This window comes from Mesoplodon mirus, assembly GCF_964341445.2.
Source record: "Mesoplodon mirus genome assembly, chromosome: 9".
In the NCBI taxonomy this organism is placed as follows: Eukaryota; Metazoa; Chordata; class Mammalia; order Artiodactyla; family Ziphiidae; genus Mesoplodon; species Mesoplodon mirus.
Genome location: NC_138985.1, coordinates 72,403,577 through 72,425,846, shown reverse-complemented (window position 1 = coordinate 72,425,846; position 22,270 = coordinate 72,403,577). Strand labels below are relative to the sequence as shown.

The 22,270-nt window shown below is 40.6% G+C and overlaps 1 protein-coding gene across 2 annotated transcripts in view; it reads right to left on the bottom strand.

The window, feature by feature from the left end:
* The window catches only part of BMPER (BMP binding endothelial regulator), a 255,227-nt gene that overhangs the window by 80,982 nt on the left and 151,975 nt on the right, over window positions 1-22,270 (bottom strand). The window contains exons 11-12 of one of the 2 annotated variants that reach the window (XM_082632885.1): window positions 19,438-19,483; window positions 3,349-3,678 (exon numbers count right to left, since the gene is read on the bottom strand). In XM_082632885.1, the coding sequence (XP_082489011.1) occupies window positions 3,349-3,678; window positions 19,438-19,483 (376 nt within the window). The remainder of the gene's footprint in view (window positions 1-3,348; window positions 3,679-19,437; window positions 19,484-22,270) is intronic. The other variant, XM_082632886.1, reaches the window with a different exon arrangement.

Here is a 22,270-nt window from a genome sequence, read left to right as displayed (position 1 = left end):
TATTGTGTAGGGATGACTTATTAGACTACAGATGCCTTTGTCTATTGCTGTATCATATACATATGTGTTTGCACAGTTACTTTTACTCTCTACATGAGTAAAATCCATGCAAAGTAAATTACAGTAGTGACAGGCAAAAACAAATGAATAAGTTGTAATTGAAAAAACATAATTGCTTTTCCTAAAGATATTTTAAATAGGCATCTTATGAGATGAAAATGCCATGGAAGTGTTTGAGGGTTTGGGGTTAGTCCTTTCTGCAGCTGGGATGAGTTTCCCAGTTCTCTGCATGGGAAATTAGTAGAAATAACTGGCAGTCAGAAGGCCGAAGCTGAAGGACACGTCTCATGTGGGATGTGAGCAGCAGCTGCATTCCTTCCACCGTATGACGAGCCTTCCAATTTTCCCTTCTCACCAGTGAATATTTTACCAACCTGTTTTTCACCTTTCAAGTGTGTGACCTGGCTGCAGACTACTAATTTTTTTTTTTTTTTTTGGTAGAGGGATTGTTGTTCTTTTATTTTGTGGTTTTCTTTTTCTTTTTTTTTTTGGTTGTTATTGTTGCTTTTGCAGCAGTCCACTTTTAAGAGACAGAGGAGATGCAAAATCTGTAGACATACCATAGTGATGCTTAAAAATGGATAATTTTTCTGTTTAGAGTTTACACCAAAGGAAAAAAAGAAAAAAATATATATATATATATACTCTAGGTTCATCAAGTGTAGAGCTCTACCAAAAGTAAAATAAAAAGTCACACTCCCACGTTAATGCTTTCAGGTGGATCTGATGTAACTCTTTCAGGTGGAGCTGATGAAGTGAATAGGCGGCAGAAAGGAAATATTTTAAGTGATTTGCTAAGTGCCAAGAGTTGGGGTGCGGGTGTGTGACATGGGTGAGCAGAGCTTTCTCAAGCTACTGAGCCTTGTTCTGTGTCTTCTGTACTACCCCAGTTGTTATTAGGAATGCAGCTATAGCCTAATTCCACCCAAGCTACACGGCCACCTGTGCTCCTCTGGCAGACAATTCCATCATGAAGCGCTGAGTCTATAAACCACAGGGCCACAGAGCCATTCTTCCCCATCTCCCACCTTCCAGCTGCAGGCTTGAGTTAAGCTGCTATTTTGAAGAAAGTACCCTTTGATCACATGAGCTTATGAAAAAAAATTATGGAGGAAGAACAAACACTCAAAGGATATACTGTGATATTTTAGATAGGAAATCAATAGGTAATAAAAAGAAAATATCCCTAAGGGGTAGTACAAACTGAGATTGGTAGACCAGAGTGGAAGAGACCATTGTCTGGAAGTGGAATTGTTCCATTCAATGGATAATCGTGAAGCAAGTTTAGTGCCCAAAGAAATACAGTTCCTCCCTAGCGAGCAGAAAGCTTGTGCGCTCCGTGTGATACAGGAAGTTGTTCAGCTGGGTATTAAGGGCACATAAATTACTTGCATCATGGCAAGAGAGACAGAAAAGGAAAAGAAATTGTGAAACTGAGTTCAAGGCCTAGAAGAGTTAAATTCACTAACCTAATTATGGTATTTATGATATATTATTATTGTCTTAGCAGCCTCATCCTTATGGTCATTTTTGCCATGTGAAATCCTTACAAAAGTACACTTATTCCATAAGGTATTGTCAGCTGTGACAGGATCAGTATTGAAACTCCTCAACTGTTAGTAATATCTGAATATCCAGAATCCCTTTGAGTATTGGGTTGTAGATGACTAATAATTTCCATATCAGTAGAATCCACTGTGTTCACCTGGCTTGCAAACAGGTAAGCAAGGTGCTTCTAATTATAGCTGTGTAATAATGGGTCATTTTGTGTACATTTTACATGAAGCCACAAACTGTTGCTTCCTTCAAAGGGATAAGCTGAGGCCTACATGTGCAGAGTGGCATGTCATTTGAATGCAACAACAGGTGTCTGAATTTTCTGGGGTGGATTAATCCCTCTAAAGTTGAATGAACAGAGCTCTTCACATCTACCACTTTCAAAGTGAACAATGGGAACCTTCCCTTCTTTATAGAATGTCCCAATACATTAATATTTAACATTTCTCAAATAAAAGCTCCCTGGGCTTCTCCTTGGCTTCCTGCCTTTGTTTAGCTAAGCTGGCATTCCATCGGCTCAAACCAATTTACCAAATATATTTTGGCTTGAACAGAAACAATTTACAGGGTTCTGAAAGTGCCGTGGAGAACAGTCTCTGCAGTCCCTCAAAAGTGCCTGCTCTATCAAATGTTTCCCTTTCAACCCATATTAGCTAAAGAAACGGGAACCCAACTAATGTTTTTACATTGTTAAATTCTCATCAGTGCAAAAAGTAAGAAATATGCTGATTTCCTCAAGTATCATGCTTAAAGAAATAGCATATGCCAGGAGGACATGCAGTTCAAAATCCAGTTGACAAACAATACGCATTAACCAAAGGCAGCATGGAAGGAACCATACATGATATAATATAAACTGTGTAAATGAACTGAATTCATTCTTTGGGGCTGAGAATGAAGGATTGATTTCTGCTTCTAAGATGCCTCTCTAAGGCAGCACCTCACAGACAAAAATTTGAGCCTCGCTGAATGCCTAGGAGTTACCTACTAGCAACTATGAACAGTTTGGCCTAGGGGCAATGTATCTGCCCGTGGAGGGGAAACACAGAGTCCAGGGGGCCTCAGGCAACATGTGATGCTGAGAAAAGGCCTCAGCGGCCAGCTGCCTGTGCCCACGGCTGGGGGAAGTGCTTTCAGAGCAAGCATCCTAAGTGTCCTCCAGCAGAAGCCAGTGGTTCTACCCATCAACTCAACAAGCATCCTGCCCCGGGTCAAGAATGGACAGGACTGCTGGTCACACAGTCCACCACCCGCACTCCCATCTTCACACCCACACTTTTGCAGTTTGCTTTTGAGGAGTCCCTCCTTCTTGGACAGATGCTAACAAGGAAACGCTCTTTCTCACGGATGTGAAACTGCACATTACTGGCTGAGCTGGGAAAGACACAATTCCAAGCTAGACATCCATGGCCTAAAGTAGCAACAAAACACGAGAAAGGGGTTATTCGGAGAGAACCACCTCTATGTCTGGAATGAGGATGGAAAGGCACTGGATGTCGACAGATTGCAAGACTGGGGTAACTGGCGTCAGACTGCAAGGCTCCTCGGTGTGCAAATTTCTCCAGCTGTTTTGTGGCATCTCGGGCGTGGGGCCACACCTGCGGCTAGAATACTGCTCTGCCTCTGGTTTTCCTCCGCAGAGGAGGAGCAGCTGCAGCTCCTGAGCACAAGTTGGTGAGACAGAGGGAAGAGCCAGAGGTACACAGAAGGCCCGTGCTTCTAGAAGCCCACCTGCTTTGGTCGTCACTTTCAAGAGGTAGCCGTCCAGGTCGATGTGAAACTGCGGCGCGTGGCAGGGCAGCGCGATGCGCGAGCCGTTCCAGCGCACGGTCAGGTGCTGCTGGAGGCTGACGGTGCCGGCGCCCAGCAGCAGGTCCACCGACTTGGTCCAAGAGAAGGAGCGGGTCCTGCGCGCATCGTTCTTCACCAGCACCTGAAAGGGCGAGGCAGGGGAGGAGCAGTCTTTTGTCAAAACGTACTGACACGTCCCCTGAAAGTTAAATGTCCGTCCGTCAAAAGTGTTGTAGTGGGGATCTCCGAACACTGTGCAAACGCCAGGCTCTGCGGATGAGTGAGAGACAAAAGCAGGTCATAAACCGAGAGAAGGATTCAAAGAGAAATCAGGGGTCTCTGCAATAAACCTGATAGGGGCACCTGCCAGGTAAAGGGAAGGCCTTAGCAGAGGTGCACTAAGGAAAATCAACTTAAAAGAAAATAAATAAAAAGTTTGGTTGTTCTAAAAGTTTGTACCAAACCTCACAGGACATGTAATACTTCTGGTGCTTTTATACTTAAACGTTATTTATAACACTTCTGAATGCTTAAAGCATTTCTATTTTAGAGACTTGATATGCTTCTATGGTCTTAATGTCAAAGACAGAGAAATGAAACAAGGATGATTTTATAAACAGAACTGGCCTAATTTCATAAACCATATAAACAAGAACAAAAATATAAATAAAAGGCAGCAACATAAATGACAATACACCAAAGCATTGGTATGGTTTCCTTTTAACTGACTCAAAAAATTTGGAAACATGGTATTCTCAGTGTTATTCACGGTCTTAGAAAAGTATTATATTCAACACTCATGTATTTCTAAGGACAGATAAATATAACTGCCAAACAGATATATGTTTAATATTGTTAAGAACCAAACACGGATAAAGTTGATAGTCTCCGTGTATTTTCTAGAAATACAAGGCTCCTCTATTTTGATCTGTGTATCAAAATCTAAAGTTGGATAAAGAATCAATTGTAAAACCCATCATTTAGTAAGTTTAAGAAATTCCAATGAATTCATCACTTCAAAATACCACTAATTCAAATACTTATGAGATCCAAGTAAAGTTTTACACTTTAGGGCATTTCAAAGGTTTATACAGAAAACTAAATATCATTTCTTTTTTTAAAACAAAATTTGGCATTGATTTGTTTTCTATATAAAGATATTTTATCTGTTTTTAAGAAGGCATAAACAACCAGGAAATGAGAAATTTATTTAGAGAAATTAGCCCACATGATGAAAGAACTAAAATAAAAAGATCGATTTCCAGAACAGGTCAAGAATATGAAACTATCCTATACAAATAATTGCTCTGAATACGTAACAGAAGAATTAAGCATCAATACAGAGGAAGGATGTGCCAACTGATCTGACATGACCAAGTGGATCTAAGGCAAACATTTGCTTTTAATTTCTAAAGTGTTTGGAGAGTAATGTTGTTTTATGATACATTATGTCATTTCATATGTCAATTTCACGTGACTCCATATAAATCGTATGTATTGGGAATTTCGTAAATTAATTACTTGTTCTAAGTTAGCTTTCCTTGTCAACATTTAATAGAGACTCACAGAACAGATTGTTTCTGGTGAGTAGGAGAGTTTCAATGAACAAATACTTCAAGGAATATAAAAAAGGCACTACTTGTGGGGAGGAGGGTGGAAGAAAAGGGTGGGAGAGAAAGCTTTGAAAGTTCACCAGCAACATTTTAATTCACCCGCCATTTCGATTCCTTTCTTATCCTTTTTTATGGTGTTCTTTCCTCGTGACTCCAGTTTTACTCAGTTTGTTGCTCCACACTGTACCCCACCCTCACCTTCTTAATCCTATATCCCCCCAACTAGCGTTGCCACCTATCTAACCACCCCATACTGCATTTTCCAGTCCTTTCTCCATGTGATTACTTCAAAATTGTCCTATCACACATTGCTCTCACATTCTGACAAATGGAATCCTTCCCTGGGATGAAGATGGTGCTTTTTGGTTGACAGGGAGCAAGGCAGTTCTTTGGGACACCTCAAGTGGCATCAGGAGAATTATAGTTCAAAGTTAATGCTACCATGTGCCCCCAAAGAACTAAATGTTAACCTGACCACCAGATGCACCAAATTCAAGAAAAGGGCTTTTTCAGAGTTTTTAATGCCACATACTTGTCAAGAAAACTCAGAACCAATCAATGCTTTTGAGCTCTTGAGCTTGAAATAGATGGACCTCAGCTGGCAAAGGCCAAGGCACAAGTGAAGGAGCTGAAATTATATTCCTGAGAAATCCTCTCTCAGTTGTGAGCAGGCACAGGGCATGAGTACATCTTCTGCCCGGAGTCTGTAGGGAACAACATACAGCTTCTCCAGGTGTTCTGACCCCAACTGCATCAAAATGATAACTAACAGAAACAGTAACAGCTAACGTTTACAAAGAATTCACTACATACCCTAGCATTATTCTTCATGCCTACGGATCATGGACACATTGTAAGAAAATGGATATTTAGATTGTCTCCTAACATTAAAAAAATAGCTAAGCACTTGGTAGTAAATCCATAAAATGAACTATTATCTAGTCATTGAAAAAGTCTGTACATAATGTTCATGATTGAAGAAATGCTTATGCCATATTAAGTGAAAAATAGCAAACAAAATTCTATCTATAGGATAATCTTGACTGTGTTAAAATAAATATCCACACACATACCCCAAAATTGTAAACAGATTGTTTCTTGGTGGTAGAACCATGAGTGATAATTTTTTTCTTCTGCCTTATGTTTCTGTTTTCATTTTTGTTGTCCCTATGTTTTGTTTTTAAGAGTCAAGATGTGGGTACATGTAGATAAGGTCAATTATGTGACAAACCAAATCCTCAAAGAAGCAACAGAAAATATACCGCCTATAGAATGGCCCTGGGGCCCTAGGGAAATCTGAGCTTGCTCATAGCTGGGCAGGAAGCTGTGAGAGACATCCAGGGAGACCAGGCAAGGGAAATCATGTGTGAGCAGGTCTGTCCAGAAAGATATTTTTCAAGAGGCCATAACTTGTGGAAGAGAAGGGTCTGGAGATTAGGATGATTTTTCTGTATAAGGGCAATATAGAAGAAGCCAACAAAATTTCATGATGAGGAAGATGCCTGAGAATTATGTGTTGCATTTGGGACATTTGTATCACAAACTAATATAATTTTGAAACCTTGGTCCTTTTTCTTGGCACCTCTAGGTCCCCATGCCAGATCCTCAAGGTCTCCATGCAGGAGCAGCGAACACATGCACAGAGAATGACGCAAAGTGAGAATCTCAGGGTTAAAAAATCTGCCTCGCTGAAAAGGAAAAAAAACTATAGAAACACTTAGGGGACAAAAATGAACACTGTATCCTCATATAATTTTTGTTCAGCAGACCCAGTGAAATGAGTCACAGTCCAAGGTGTTCTGATGTCCGGTCACACTCTTCTGGAAAGGTTGGAGTGGCAGTTAGAGCTAAATAAACAGACCCTTCCATAACTATCCTTGCCTGAATATGTTTAAGTCAGACGATGGAGAGAAAAAGCCAGTTTACAAGCAGTGGTATGTGTTTTCATAGTCTTTTAAGTCAAATTATCAGACGTCATTTTTGTTTTGGTTTGTTTTCAGTAATATGTATACAATGTCTAGGAACTGGAAAAAAAAGAGTAGAATATTAAGAATGTTTTTTTCTCTTAGGTAATTAAATTACGTGTGACATTTATTTTCCTCTTTCTTGTTTATGTGTATATACATTATTATTTACATTTACATTTTATTATTTATAATCGTTATGTATACTCTTGGAATAAGGACATTTGTTTTTAAAAATTAAAAATACTGGATTAAAACATATCTCTTTGATGTTACCTACTTTAATATGACAGCTATGAGAATTAAGAGAGTCGGGCTGCTTCTGAAAACAAAATTCCAACGTTTTTCTCTTAACCTCATCAGGTACGTTTACTTCTCCCATGGGTATATTTACTCTAATAAGATGCCTTCCTTCTGAGAACAGTGATTATTCTCAAAACATCCATCAGCGAAAATTAAGGGAAAATTATACAACCTCGTGTCATAAAAAATAAGAGAAACTGAGAAGACTCTAACCCCCTTCCCCCAAAACACAACAAAACAAAAACAGAAAAGCATAAGAATAAAAAAAGTATCATTCACGGTTCCGCCAACAAGAAATAATCACTGTTTACCATTTTGGGGTGTGTGTGTGTGTGTGTGTGTGTGTGTGTGTGTGTGTGTGTGTGTGTGTGTGTGTGTGTGTGTGTGTGTGTGTGTGTGTGTGTGTGTGTGTGTGTGTGTGTGTGTGTGTGTGTGTGTGTGTGTGTGTGTGTGTGTGTGTGTGTGTGTGTGTGTGTGTGTGTGTACATTTTAACATAGTTAAGATTATCCTGTACATGAAATTGTATTTCCTCTTCACTTAATGTAAGATTTCCCCAGTTACTAAAGTCACTTTGAAAACACAGAAAATGACTTTCATCCTCAGTCCATTATTCTCTGCAAAGAGAATACCACACCACCACACAGATCAGTACCTTTCCAGAGTAGTTTTCTAACCATGAGGAAGGTCTATCAAATGAAAAACATGGCTTTAAACTTTCCTCAACATAAACTGCAGTAAAACAGGCCCTGTGGGACCCCAGCACCACTGGGTCATGCAGGGGCTCCTGGGAATCCCAGGTGGGTAAGAGCCGTGATAATGCCAAGTTTGGGTCAAGAACCAGGAAAGGCTGGGGTTAGAAACGCTGCCCTGAACACAAGCCCTTATGCTGTTTGTCTAGGCTCCTCCTGACATGATGTAAGCCTCCAATATAAACAGGCTGTGTGTGACCCAGCAGGAACTGAACTTCCCCACACAGGAGGCTCTGGCCTCTCTCAGAGGTGTCCCTGACAGCTGCTGCCCCCAGGGGACCTCAAAGCCAACAGAAGCTCCACCAAGGGGCACCTGGATTCCTTTCAGATTTTACATCCTTGGCTTCTTAAATCAAAACTTAATCTGACTTGACTGTGTGAATGTGGGGTTAGGTCATAGCGGGGTTTTTTCCACCCATCCCTAACCCATGAGACAGACTTACAAATCTACAAATAAAAAGTTGATTTTTTAAAAAAGTTGAGTAGGCACCTGAAACTAACATTTAAAAAAAAAAAAGGTTTGGTAGGGATACTGTTAAGAATGTAAATTTCTTTTCACATAACTTCCATAACCTCATATCCTCACCAACTTCAAACAGAAGAGAACAGGGAGCATCCTTACCTTCGAAATCTAATTTGAACTAAATTTAAACCTAAAGCCGAGGCTGACATCCTATTACGGCCTCCCCAGCTGAGCCCAGGGCTTCCCCACCTCTCATCTTGGTTGGTGCAGTGGCCTGTGCCTGCCCCACACCTCAGTTCACAGCACTGGAGTTCATCAGCTCCTGGCTCACATGCCAACCTTCCCCACACCTCAGCCAAAGTCACTTCTCTTTCCTGTAAGTCCCCAAAGCAAAAGTGACCACACAGCTCATCTTTTCTGGGACTTTCCTTAAATTCAAATACTCTATCTTACAGTCACACTATGTTTTTTAGTTTGAAGGTTAAAAGGTTAAAGGTTAAAAATATGGTCATCAAACCCACAGAACGCTTACGATAAATCACTTTCCACCCAACTACAGCTTTTAGTTGTAATGTATCCTTAACTCCTAAAACAGGCCTTAAACTCCTTACACGTAAATTTTGTGTATACTTCTCAGTGTGTGGCACACTGGCTTGGATATTGGAGGATCTACATTTATATATATGATAAACGGATTCATCTGTGCATTACTCATAGCAATGCCTGGTATAATACATATTAGGTATCAAATATTTGTTAAATGAATGGGTTAATTAATTAAAGAATAAATTTCAGTGGAGAAAAATAAACTGCCCACACTGAACTCACTAAAATAGTTAAGTGTAATAAATGGTGTACAGCAGGTAATTCAACAGAATTTTGCTTAATCAAGTAATTAATTGAATAATTAACTAATGCTCTCAGGACAAAGAATTAAGGCTGCAGATGAAATTAAGGTTGCTAACCAGCTGACCCTGAGATGGGGAGATTATCCTGTGTATTTATCTCCAGGCAGGATAAATGTTATCACAAGTGTCCTTATAAATGAAGGAAGAAGGCAGGAAAGTGAGTGTCACACAGTGCTGCAGCATGAGAAGGACTCAACTTGCCATTGCTGGCTTTGAAGATGAAAGAAGGCTTCACATCAAGAAAAATGGGCAGCCTCTAGAAGCTGGACAAGGCATGAAAACGGATTCTCCCCTAGAGCCTCGAGAAGGAATGCAGCCCTGCCAATACTTTGATTTTGACCCATTCAGATCCATTTCAGACTTCTGACCTCCAGAACTTAAGATAATAAATGTATATTGTTTTTAAGACACTAAGTTTGTAATAATTTGTTACAGCAGCAATAGGAAACTAATAAATCTAGCAAAAGTCAAGGCAGCTTGGTCTGGAGTGACTAGGTTACACCAGGTACCATGCCAGACACTTTCCATATTTTCATTATCTCCTTTAATCCTCACTACTTCTCTACACGTGGTATATACTATTACCCTAATTTCTTAGCAATGAGTCTGGAGAGGTTTCCTTGTTGCCCATGGTCACCCAGCCAATAGCAGTAAAGACAGAGTCCAACCCAATCTCTGTGGCTTTGAAGCCAGTGCCTCCCACACCATGACTTGAGGTTTCCATTTACACCCTATACCACAGCATCCTACGCAGTCATTGTTGTTAACAAACTGGGATTAGAGAGCTTTTGGGGAATCTGAAGAAATGTATGGACACTCTTCCTTCCAAGTGCACATGAGTATATCCACTCAAATGCAGAGGCTCACAGACACCCTTTCCTAAGACTGATCAATGACCTCCTAAGAGTTCATGAACTTCAGTTTAACGACACCTATCTAGAAGTTAATTAAAAACTATATTACAGGGTTCTCTCATTTAATGTGTTTACATTTCATCTCCCAAACCACATTACAAGCTCCTAAACTCAGGGTCTGTATCAGCCTTTTATCCATGTCCTCCAGGGCACCTTCCCGAATGCTGGAAATTCATTGGGTGTTAATACAAACTTGTTATAGACGATGCATTTTTGCCACTCTATCATCCAAGTCTGACCTTAAAATGTCTGCTCTCTTTAAACTAGAAATTGCTATCTATCAGTAAAGAGAACTTCTTACCTGAGTGAAAAGATGGGTTTCACATCTCTAAATTAACCTATCTTCCAGTTTTAAAGCCACCTTAGAGCTTTGTGAACATTAAGTAAGTTGCTTAGAAGAGAGTCCTGGGTTTGAATCCCAGTCTTGCTACACAATGACTACAAAATCATGTGCACACTACCTGTATAACCTCAGTCTGTTCACCTGTAACATGGGTTGAAGAACAACTACTTTGCAGGGTGGTTATAAAGACAAAGATAGCATTGCAAAAGTGCCAAAAGCATAATAGATGCTTAGAGAGTAGTCATTATTAGTTGTATTATTATAAATGCTATGCAAATCTAGCAAGTAGATACCCACTGCCAGCTGAAATAGGGCTGGATAAGACTGTAACATACGTATAAAATGTAAATGTGTTGAAAAGACAATGTGAGTTTAGTTCATCTATAAAAGACATACAAATGTAGATTTGGGAGTAGAATGGAGTAAGCCGCTAGACCAAAAGAAGAATGTTAACAAGGTCGTGGACATGGGAAAGAAGGCAGCTTGCATAAGAATAGCAGGAGACTGCTCTGCCCAGAGTGGGTAGTTGCTTCAGGAGATGTTAAGACACCCAAGCCGTCTAAATAAATTGGCCTGAGATTTATTGCCAGCCTGAGAAGTTTAAATGTATTCCAGATAACCAGCATTTCTTAACATGTTTCCTATGAAACATCAATCCTGCCTGTTACTCTGCCAAAATAAGTAGAAATAAAAAAACCTCTGCAGCCCAAATTAGCTTGGGAGGGACTCTACGCTCCATCATCCTCCTGCAAGTCTACCCTGCACATTGGCATAGAAAGGGCTCTGCGAATTCTGCAGTGAGGAAACAAATTTCCGTTTACTTGACCCAGCATTTCCCTAATGTATTTAATAACAGAACCTTGTTTTGAAAATATTACTCATTACTATCCCTCAGCACTAGAGTTTTATAAAACAAACTTCGGGAAATTCTGAGAGAGACCAGTGAAGGAAGCCGGTATTGGTTTCGTGAAAGCCAAGTTTGGGTTCCGACAGTGGTATGCAGAAGGGGCTGACGGAGAAAAGACAGAGTTTAGTTGCAGGCAATAGGATGAGGTTCTGGCTGCCATGGGAATGGGAAAGGAATTATTTATTAGAAAAAAAACGCAAAGAGACAATCAACCAGACCTGACGACTGATTATCAACAAGGGAGAGAAATGCCCAAAGTATGAGAAATAACATTAAGATTCAAAACCTGCGCAGCTGGGATAAAGAGGGTGCCAAAATTCAGTCAACAGATAGGGGTTGGAAACAGTCATTAATCTCTCCATCCAACTCCCAACCCAGATAATTTACAGAATCAAAGGTAGCAACTGTTAATCAAATTCAAATACAGTCCTTTGTGAAAGAAGAATGTATTCTCCAAAAAAGTTAGAAGCTGAGACCTACCATATTCGTATCTTGTCAAGAAGTCCTATGTTAAGGACCTGGAAGTTTGGACAAATGTGAAACCAAAATGAGAGAGTAACTGCAGATGCAGGCAGGGCTGTGAGCTCACAGGATGAAAAGGTGTAAAGTAAAAGCAGAACAGATGTGTGTACTAAGGAGAGATATGAAAGGGCAGAGCAGAGGAAAGGAGCTATGGCTGGGGGTGGAGAGCATTAACCAAGAAGGGGACTGTGATAAGGAAAAGGATGATACTACTCATAAATATGAATTTCACATCAAAGGGAACCACCGAGTGCAGCTAATGAGTCATATCTCCAAACTCCCAAGGAAGGTTAGAATTCAAGCATTGTAATCCAAAAAGCAGAAGAGGTTAAGTGACCTCAAAAACATAGATAAGGTTTTAAAAGGTGAGCAAATACAACTGCTTTCAAATAGAAGCCCTTAATCGTGTACAGAAGAAAGAAATTGGCAAACTTCATATATATTTGGCGGTAAACCTCTGAAATGAATAAAAATGTAGTCAACAAAGAACATATAACAGTGCTTAAAGTTTGGGCTCTGGAGTCACATGGACCAGGCTATGGGCTGACCTCACCTTATTTAATTTCTCAGACCCTCAGATCTCTCATCTGTAAAATGGGTATAACAATAGCTTCCACTGCATGGATCATTGTGAGGATTAAGTGACAGAACTGCACGGAGAGCATTTATCACAATGCCTGACACAGATTTACATTCAATAAATCGCAGCTGGTAATTGGAGCAATTGTAGTGGCAGCAGAGTAGCAATTTTTTGTTGTTCTTATTTTATTCAGAGGAGACGTGACCTCCAGAGATGTATAAATCTGCCTCAGCTTTCCATACAGTAATGCGTAATTTATTACACAGTTTTTCCCACAAAGTATACTTCTCAGAGTTTGGGATTTATATTCTTTGTTTTGTCACTTAGGGGTATTTTAGGTGCACCACTTTTAAGAGGTTTTGGTCACAAGTTTCTTTAAAAACTGGGTATTTGCATCTTCCTTGAAGATTCAAGATGGCAGCCTTGGCTAAATGTGCCAGATGTCTAATAATGAATTTATACATATCCTTATGTATAAAATATATTCTTCAAAATTAGGCAAGAGAGTAACTTTTAACTGAATGATTTAATAATGGTGTATCTCTATTAAGAACACTTTCCCAAGCAAAAATCCAGGGAGGCCATATGATATTACAGAATGAATACCGGAGAAGGAGGTAAAAAAAATGCAGGTTTTCATCGTAACTCTTAAAGTTAATACTACTGTGAGCCTCAGTTTCCTCACCTAAGAAGTAGGAAGGTTGACCTCATAGTTAAGGTCCATTCATTTACACAATTCCATGATGCTAAAATGATGATGAGCTTGACTGGCAGAGCGATTCTGCTCTTTCTTACTCCCGATGGAATTTATACACAGTGATTTCAAACTTAAAACTATAGGTATTTTACCACTGTAAGTAAGAAATTTGGGGAGATCTTCACTTACTGCTGGAAATACCACCACCTTGAGCTGCCAGAAGGAAAAAACATACCTGGAAAAATGAGCGGACATGGAAAAACCACGCCAGTTTGATTTGTCAGTGAGCACAGAGCACACCAACTGTCCTGGACCTGAGCAGAAAGGTGGAGGTGTCGCCAGGTAGATGAAAGTGTGGGCACTTGAGTCTACCTTTCTCCCCGGGTGGCGTGGAGGGAAACTCTCAAATTGGAAACTCTCCCTAAAATCCTTCTCCAATCTCTAATCCCCACCAGCTGTAAAGCCCTTCGGACCTTCTCTTCCCTTCCTAACTGCACCTGGTTGTCAAGCCGAACAAAATGACTAAGAAGTCAATGGGAGAAACTCCAGCCCAGGCCCTGGGGCCAGACTTCATTGGAGGAATTTGGGCTCCACTACCTACCTTGGGCATCATTCTTAACCTCTAAGCCTCAGTTCCCTCAGCTGTAAAATGGAGCTAATAACATTACTTGACCATAAAATGGATGTGAGGATCAAAGAAGATCAAAGATAGCCCAGGACAGTGTTTGGGCTGTTTATTAATATAAATAAAAATTAGCTGCTGCTGCTATTACAATTACTGCCATTATTGTTCCATGATGATGACTGTTAACTAAACAGTCAGAACTTACGAAGTTACTGACACCCTGTAGAAACTGACAATACATGGCGGATAATAACCCCCAATAACCTCAGGCTCCTCCAACTTTGCATCAATTTACAGCCAGAACATTGAAGGTAACAGTATCCCTTAGAACAGAGCAGCATATAAAATGGAAAACAAACTGATTTCCTCACACCCTTCCAATGCCGCTTCTGCCTGCGTGGGGTTTCCCAGCTGCCACGTGTGGTACAGTTGGGTTTTATTTGCCACCCCGTCTGCTGGGTGGGCCTTGGGAGCTGTGACAAACCCACCTCCAGATGCTGGAGGCCAACTTCAGTGGCCACTTAGCTTAACACCTCCTCTTCCCCCTCGGCAGGGCTAAAGTCAACACCACAAATTCTTATTCTACAAGCATCTTGAGCTCCGGTTTCAAATTTCCTTGCTTTCCTGAGTTAAAGACAGACTCTTGGCATTAAGGGACCTGGAGTTGCTTACAGTCTCGGAGGCTCAAACACAGAATTACTAATTTGCGGAACCTCTGTCAGTGGAGATTTCTCATAAAATGGGCCCTAAGGTCACTGTTTCATTAAGTTGTTGCATTCCCCTTCCTACAACCACTCTTTAATTGAAGATCGCTGTAGGGATGCTCAGGGACTTAAAAAAAAGTGTGCTAAGACCAGGCAGGGCAATTCCACCATGCCCGTGGTGGGTGCACGCAGCAGGCAGGGCCCCTTTTGGACAGCAGGCACCCCAGTGCTGCACATAGCTGGAAATCTAACCCTTGGGGGTTTTTAAAAGTCACCTGGCAACTGTGAGCCTCCTTGTACCCTGAGTTGCTGAAATCTGATATTTCCTGTTACTTGTGGGACATGTAGTTGAGGTTATTTCAATTAAATGCACATCTGTGCTCAGAATACCCTGCCCTCCTCTGTGTTATGTAATCGTGAACTTTGTTTTGGGGTTGGGATTCTGATGGTGAGGATTGATGTAGCTACAGGCACAGCTTAATGAATCTATAAGACCGGAGCTGGGGCATCAATGTCTGGACTGCCTTTGGTTGCCTCTGGTCTTGTAGATGGTTAAGAAACTAAATTCTTTCTCAAAGTCAATCTCTCTTTCCCTCCCTCTCTCTCTCCACACACACACACACACACACACACACACACACACACACACACACACACCCCTCCCTATCAGGGAAAACTTTGCCACTAAGTACTATTTCCATGTCTGAAAACAGACATTCGGCCAGCAAAGAATTTATCTGATTCAGGTCTCTGTTGGGTGGCTAGGTCAAGATTCCACCTACTGTTTGCCAACACACAGTAAGATAACATTTCACACAAACCAAGTGCTATACATACAACAGACAGTGGCCTTCTTGGCCCCCAACTCATGATCCCATCACGCTCAGCTCAGGGAAAGCAGGACTCGCTTTAGGCGATAGCTCATACTTTGGCAGGAAACAGCATTGGCACCAAAGCTTTATAAAGTTTGTTTAGCTCACTTCAAATATTTTACTTTAAATAAATCATCTAAACAAAATTTAATTCTTTTCAGTTGGAAAGAGAGAATCTCCCATGTTATTAAAAGACAGTAATCCTTTTCATACTTTCTTCAGGTCTGATTTTAAAAGGACTTTTTTTTTTTTTTGATAGAATAATCATTGGCCTTTCAGACCAACCCAAAGACTACTGTACTATAAGGGACATAACAGTGTTGTGCCTCAATTATTGCTTATTACCTACAAAATTATAAATGACCGTTATCACTGACTTGCAAAGAGAAGACTAAAAATGTTCTACACATTTACTTCGAGTTTTCTCTTCACTATTCCTTTCAGAGGTCTGAGAGAGCCCCAAACACTACCAAGACAGATTAAGCCAGTCAATAAAGCAGGAATTCTGTGGGAGTTTAGAAACAGACAATGCAAGGTCACTGTTGGAAACGATGCAACACTCATCTCACTGCAGATAACCAAAGTTTTAGATTTGAAGCTATGTAATCAGTCCATTTTATCTGTGTATGTACGTATATATATCTATCTAAGTATTTATTCCTGTCTCCTTCCAAAAGAGGATTGCAAGTAGTTTACACACATACATGCTAAATAATCCAAAACACATAAAGGTAGTAGACATATAAGACAAAGTCAGGAGAAAGTTTATTACTCAAGAACCACATGCTGTCAGAGATGGGGTACAAATTTATTTCTAGCTTCCTAGCAACTAAAGCAAAGATGGTTTAGTTGACTTGAATCGATCGAGATATAATATGCCTTTGCAATTTTTTTCTAGGGCTAGGCAATGAAAATATAGAAATACATTCAATTAAATCCAGAGGCTTCTGCTCTGTCTTTTTTTTTTTTTTTTTTTTTTTTGCCACACCGTGCAGCATGTGGGATCTTAGTTCCCCAACCAGGGATCGAACCCGTGTCCCCTGCAGTGAAAGCAAGGAGTTTTAACCACTGGCCACCAGGGAAGTTCCCCTACCCTGTCACTTTTTACATCAGCAAAGGTCAGCCTCAGTTTACCCTCCTGCTTCCTCCTGTGTTAAGAGTCAAGTTACTGTTACTAGTACCACAGGTGTTTATTTCTGGACTCACCTACACTGTTACCCCTGTTTGGAGTACCAATGCTTCTCAACCAAGGGTGATGTTGCTCCCCAGGGGACATTTGGAAATGTCGGGAGATACTGCTGGGATGCTACTGGCATCTAGTGGGTAGAGGCCAGAGATGCTGCTAAACATCACACAATGCACAGGACAGCTTCCACCACAAAGAGTTATCTGGCAAACTATCAGCAATCCTGAGGTTGAAAACTCTGCAGTAACTAATGGGGTATATACGTGCATGTGTGATCTTGTTTGAATGAGACAGAAATTGGTCATTTTTCTGGTTTTAGAACACACTAGCCTTAGCTTGGACTTCAACCTGCATTTGTCTGCTCTAGGAACCCATATACCAGAAGAACTTTCATAATTGACGTAGGAGGAAAAAACGAGCTCTAAGGTTTGTTCTGGATCCTGGGTATAATGACAAAGGAATTTCAAAACAGGAGGTCTTTTGGCCGCAGCTAAAGGACATTGGAATAAGTCTACCTGAATGTGCTATAAAAATCTGGGCATTGCTTAAAAAAACTGGAAGTCATCCCTTCTCATAACTCGATCTGAATAAATAAACCTCTACAAATAGAATGTGTTTTACAGCATTGATGGAAGAACTGCTGGAGAGCAAGAGACAGTAAACAGATGGAAAGAACACCAAAGGAAACTGAGACATCACCATCTGATGATATCATCTCGATCTGGACCAAGAACCACATGCCTGGGCTCTTCGCACACTGACCTGCTGGACGCAGGTGCACAGAGTCAGTGATCTCCCTGGTGCCCCTCCAGCTGGGTGGCTTCTCCCTTGCCAACTTGCCTCTCTCAGTGACAGAAGTCACAGGCCCATTCACATGTACATTTATATTTACAATACAATGTACAATAAATATTTAATATGACCAGTTACAAACTTGGTTTAGTTTTCTCATGCCCATCCTTCTATTCTTCTTTTTCTTTCCTTTTTGTTTTCTAATAAGCCACCAGTATTCTATATTAGCCCATAGTGGATAAACTAATAATGAAATGTAGCTTTCCTCTCAACGATCTCAATAATCTTCCTTCTTGATTCTTGCAACACAAAGTCAGGTAATTCAAGATTTAGGCTGTTTCTGTACAAGACTGGCCATATGTTTTTATTAAGCTGATAAGCAGTGTTCCTGCCTGACAGCAGTGAGATGGGCAGATGTAACCTGTGTTCATGCAAATCGAAAGGGTCAGCTAGAAAATCTGAGGAGTTCATGAGAAGTTCAGTTGAAGTCTCTGCTTCAACCAGGAGGTACTTTCTAGGGAAATGCAAACATCTTCATCGACATGGATACAGAGGAAAACTTCATCAATTTAGACTCAACTCTGCTCATCCAAAAAGGAATGAAGCTGGAAGCGGCCTCCAAACCATCCCTAAACAAAATTTCCTCAGAGAGTCTCTGGGAAGATGATTAAATGTAATAGTTTATACACATGTTTTAAAATCAACTGGTGTGTTAATCATAGCTAATTCTTCTTTGTGCATAACTCCCAGGCTCTACTAAGTCATACTTGGTTGGCCTCCTTTGAGTTATTTTATGTACTTCCTTACCTTTAAATAAAAATTCTTTTATTAAATTTATAATTTAATTTTCATTAATTCAGCCAGTACTTTCATCCAGTGTATAGTGTATAATTGTCTAATATCTCTCAGTCTCAAAAACTGGTGAGATATAGATATGTATGTGTATATATATATAGTAATATATGTATATATGGCAATATATACAACGAACCTATGCATCCATTGTCTAAATGGGAACACTTGTTCCCATGTGAAAGCTGCTTTTCAGCTGTCATCAAAGCCCACTTCTCTAGGCCTGAATGGCTCAAAAATACCTTCTAATAGACTCCATGGCTTGGTTAATCCTGCTTGTCATACTAATTTGACAGTGACATTATGAATACTCCTCCTTTAACAAAACACTTCAGAAAGCTATCTCGAAAGCATATGAACGTGAGGGGACTAAAACAGTGGTTTGCTAATAGATCCGGGCATGCCTACATGTGGGGATGACATTAAATCTGTTGCTATGCTCTCTGCGTGGTGGGTAGTACAGTCCCAGACGGCTTTCGGAATAAGACATGTTAGAGAGAACCTTCAAAAGCTCAGTTAAAAATAACAGGATGGCCAAACCATTGCCAACCTAATGAACTCTTGTTTTCTCTCTACCAACAGCGACATGGGATGTGCCCAAGTGAAAGGGCAAAACGGTGGGGGTGAGGGAGGAAGAAGCCTAACTGTTTGGCTTCATAATGACAGAAGGAGAATCTCTCCTAGATTATATATAATGTTTGGTTTTACTGGATGTCATTATCTTAGCCGCTAGGACTGCAAATGCTATGAGCAGTTAAAAGGCACGTGAAGTTATCTGGTCCTTCCTAAAACCTCATCAGACCATTTGTCTTCTAAATTTCTCAGAGCAACAAATTCCAAAGGAAACATCTACATTTGTCTCAGTTGTGCTTCTGTTCGAGGATTACCATTGACTTAAATTGTCTGTAGGAAGGTGAGATGATCCCATCCTAGACCTACAGAACTAAAATAGGCTGAAAACTTACACCACCGTTTTTCTTGTTGCACTATAAAATGCAAAATAAATATTAATAGCATATTTTTAACAAACTTACTTTCAGTGCAAATAGGACAGCATCCTTTCCTGTTGAGAATTTTACCCTAATCAAGAGAAAAACAAATAAGATTTCAGTGTTAAGAAACAGGGTCTGCTGAGGACAAAACTCTTTTTTAAATCTAATACCAGACAAACCAATGAAATCAGTCCCAGCTGTATTTGAACTCAATGCCCAGATGGTGATGATGGTGGTAAAAATGAAGTTTCAAGTATCAGGTTCTATGGCCAGGCAGAGTCATTCAGAAAGCTTTCCTGTTTTTATCCTCCGAGAAATACAATATCTAAAGGCCTCATTGGTGTGATTTTTCTCACATGGAGCGAAGATGGAGACAGTCTGGATTCCACCTTTTCACTGATACCCCAATCTAGCCCTCTAGAGACCAAGTGCACACACACAGAAATGGGAATTGGCTGTCACGCTATCAATCCATGCAAGGCCTTCGTTCTGTCTTTGCTTATTGGAAGGGCCCAAAAATAAACAGTAACCCAAGCTTGGGCCTATGCATATGAACAATATCTGTGCTACAGATCAAATTCAGTCTGATTTCTTCTTTCAGAAAGCAGTATGCTATCCCTGTTAAGTCACTATTATGTAGTCAAAGCCAATGAGGCTGAGGGTTTTGAAATCCTGAGTAATTTTCCATTACCTTTCTGGAAATACAGTGTAATCTCCTCTACTGCATTTCTTTCAATTTTTTGCTGATGCTTGACATTTAAAGGAAGAAGCTTATTCTCAGGACCCTTATCAGAAAATGGATCTTTCTTATCTCTGACTCAATGGAATCACAGGGAAAAAGAAATGTGGAAGAAGATTAACATTTAGGAAGCACATGCTATGAAACAAACATCCTACTAGATATTTCCCCTAGGTTATCTAACATCAGGTTAATTGTAAGGATTTTATAAGTTAATATTAAGAACATATTAGGGTTTAATTAATATTATGTTATTATAATCTGTGTTATTAAGATGCACCAGAATTTTATGAGCTGAGCATTTTCCTTCTTATAGATGAAGAAATTGATGTCACGCAACACAAGGGTAGTAGAACCCAAAATCAAACCTAATTTTGTGTGACTTTATGGGCCACCTTCTTTCCACTCCAGATTTTTAAGATGAGAGAGGTCTCATCTTAATCTTTAAGAGAACTTAACATTTATTGGGTATCTGCTATACAGTAGAAAGAATGTTATACGTTCTTCTTACTTTATCTCGTTTTATGCTTCACAACAACCCTCTAAATATAGATGCCCTTTTCCCATCTTTATAGGAAACTAAGGAAACAGACCACAGAGAGGTGGCCCAAGACTTGTGTCAAGGCCACACACTGGTTTACTACCTGTCAATTGCATCTGGAATAGATTTAGGTACTTAAAAACAATCATACTAACCAAAAAAAAAAACCCAAGATGCTAGTTGATTATTGAAGAATTAGAACCATGTCTGATTCATTTTTGCATCAGCTAAGCCTTAAAAGGTACATTAAAGGCTATGACAATAGCCTTGAATGAGACTTAAAACTGGCAGCCCTCCCATGGCTGGGGCACCATGACAATTTTATGGCCAAGACCTCTCTTATCTTTCTATTTGGCACAGAGGTCTCCTTCGGCTTCTCGTGACTGAAAACAGTTGAGGACAAAGCCAAAGGAGGTTGGCTCAGGCTGATGAAATGATAGCACCGGAGGGTGGCATCAGGTACGCTAACGGAACGGGGCAGAGCTGTATAAACCAAGTCCTCAACAAAGGGTGACTATGATTCCCTACATCTGCACCTCGACAGAAACAGCCAGCTCCCTTCTTCAGGAAGTGAGAATGGGGCTGGTCAGATCACTAAATTAGGCAGGGAATAAATCAAGGGCAAGCTATGAAGCCTGCGCTCCTGAGTTACATGAAACTCGCTGTGGAACTCTGGACCCGCTGCGACCTCATCAGTAAGAAGGGTCTAGTAACAACACCCACCTCAGAGGGGTGGTCTCAGCAACAAACAAGATTGGTCCTGTGACTACAGAGAAAGTTTCAGTACATATTAACACTGATGAGATGACAGTGTCCTAACGACCTTGTCCCCAGTGGAACCCTCAGTCCCTCTCAAAAAAGGCACTCCTTTGCCCCTGGGGGACTGTCAGGGAGGGAATCCAACCACAGAATTCTTTTTCAACAAGGCACGCATACTTCTGGAAAAAGAGATGTGTAGTAGCCAGGAAGGACAGAGCAGGAATACAGCCTGCTTCTCCAGAAAAATTTTTTTAATTTCCCCAGGCAATGCAGGGGAGGGGAAGTAAGTGTTTAACAGGATTTCCATGGTAGAACTAAGTTATCTTCCAAAGTGCTTGTGCTGGCCCCTGAGGAGGGAAAGTATGAACCAGAGGAATGGTTGGAAAAATGCCTAGAAACAGAAAGGTAAGTAAGCCCTGAGGCAGGAGCCGGGCACTGCCTGATGGGCTCTGACAAGACGAGGAGGGGTGGGGCAGGAACAGGCCCGCCTGGAGGGACGGATGCTCCTGGCCCAAATATGGTCCACAAAGAAGAGACACTAATGAGATGCTGGTGACTGAAAGAGCGGTGACCTCCCCATGGCAAGAGGACAATGAAAACCATCACGCCTGCAGCACAGCCCTCTGTTTTTGTCTTGTAGAATAAGGAAGCCCATTATTACTAACATGTGCTGCCAGAGTTCATTAGCAGCAAGGGTTCCCCGAGGACGGGCAGAGATGATGTGATCCCATTTTTCCCAATGAATATTTATAAGCAGACCATGCTCAAGTCTCCTTATTGTATTGCCTGGTTTTTTTTGTTTTTTGTTTTTTGTTTCTTTTATAGGAGGTTTTCAG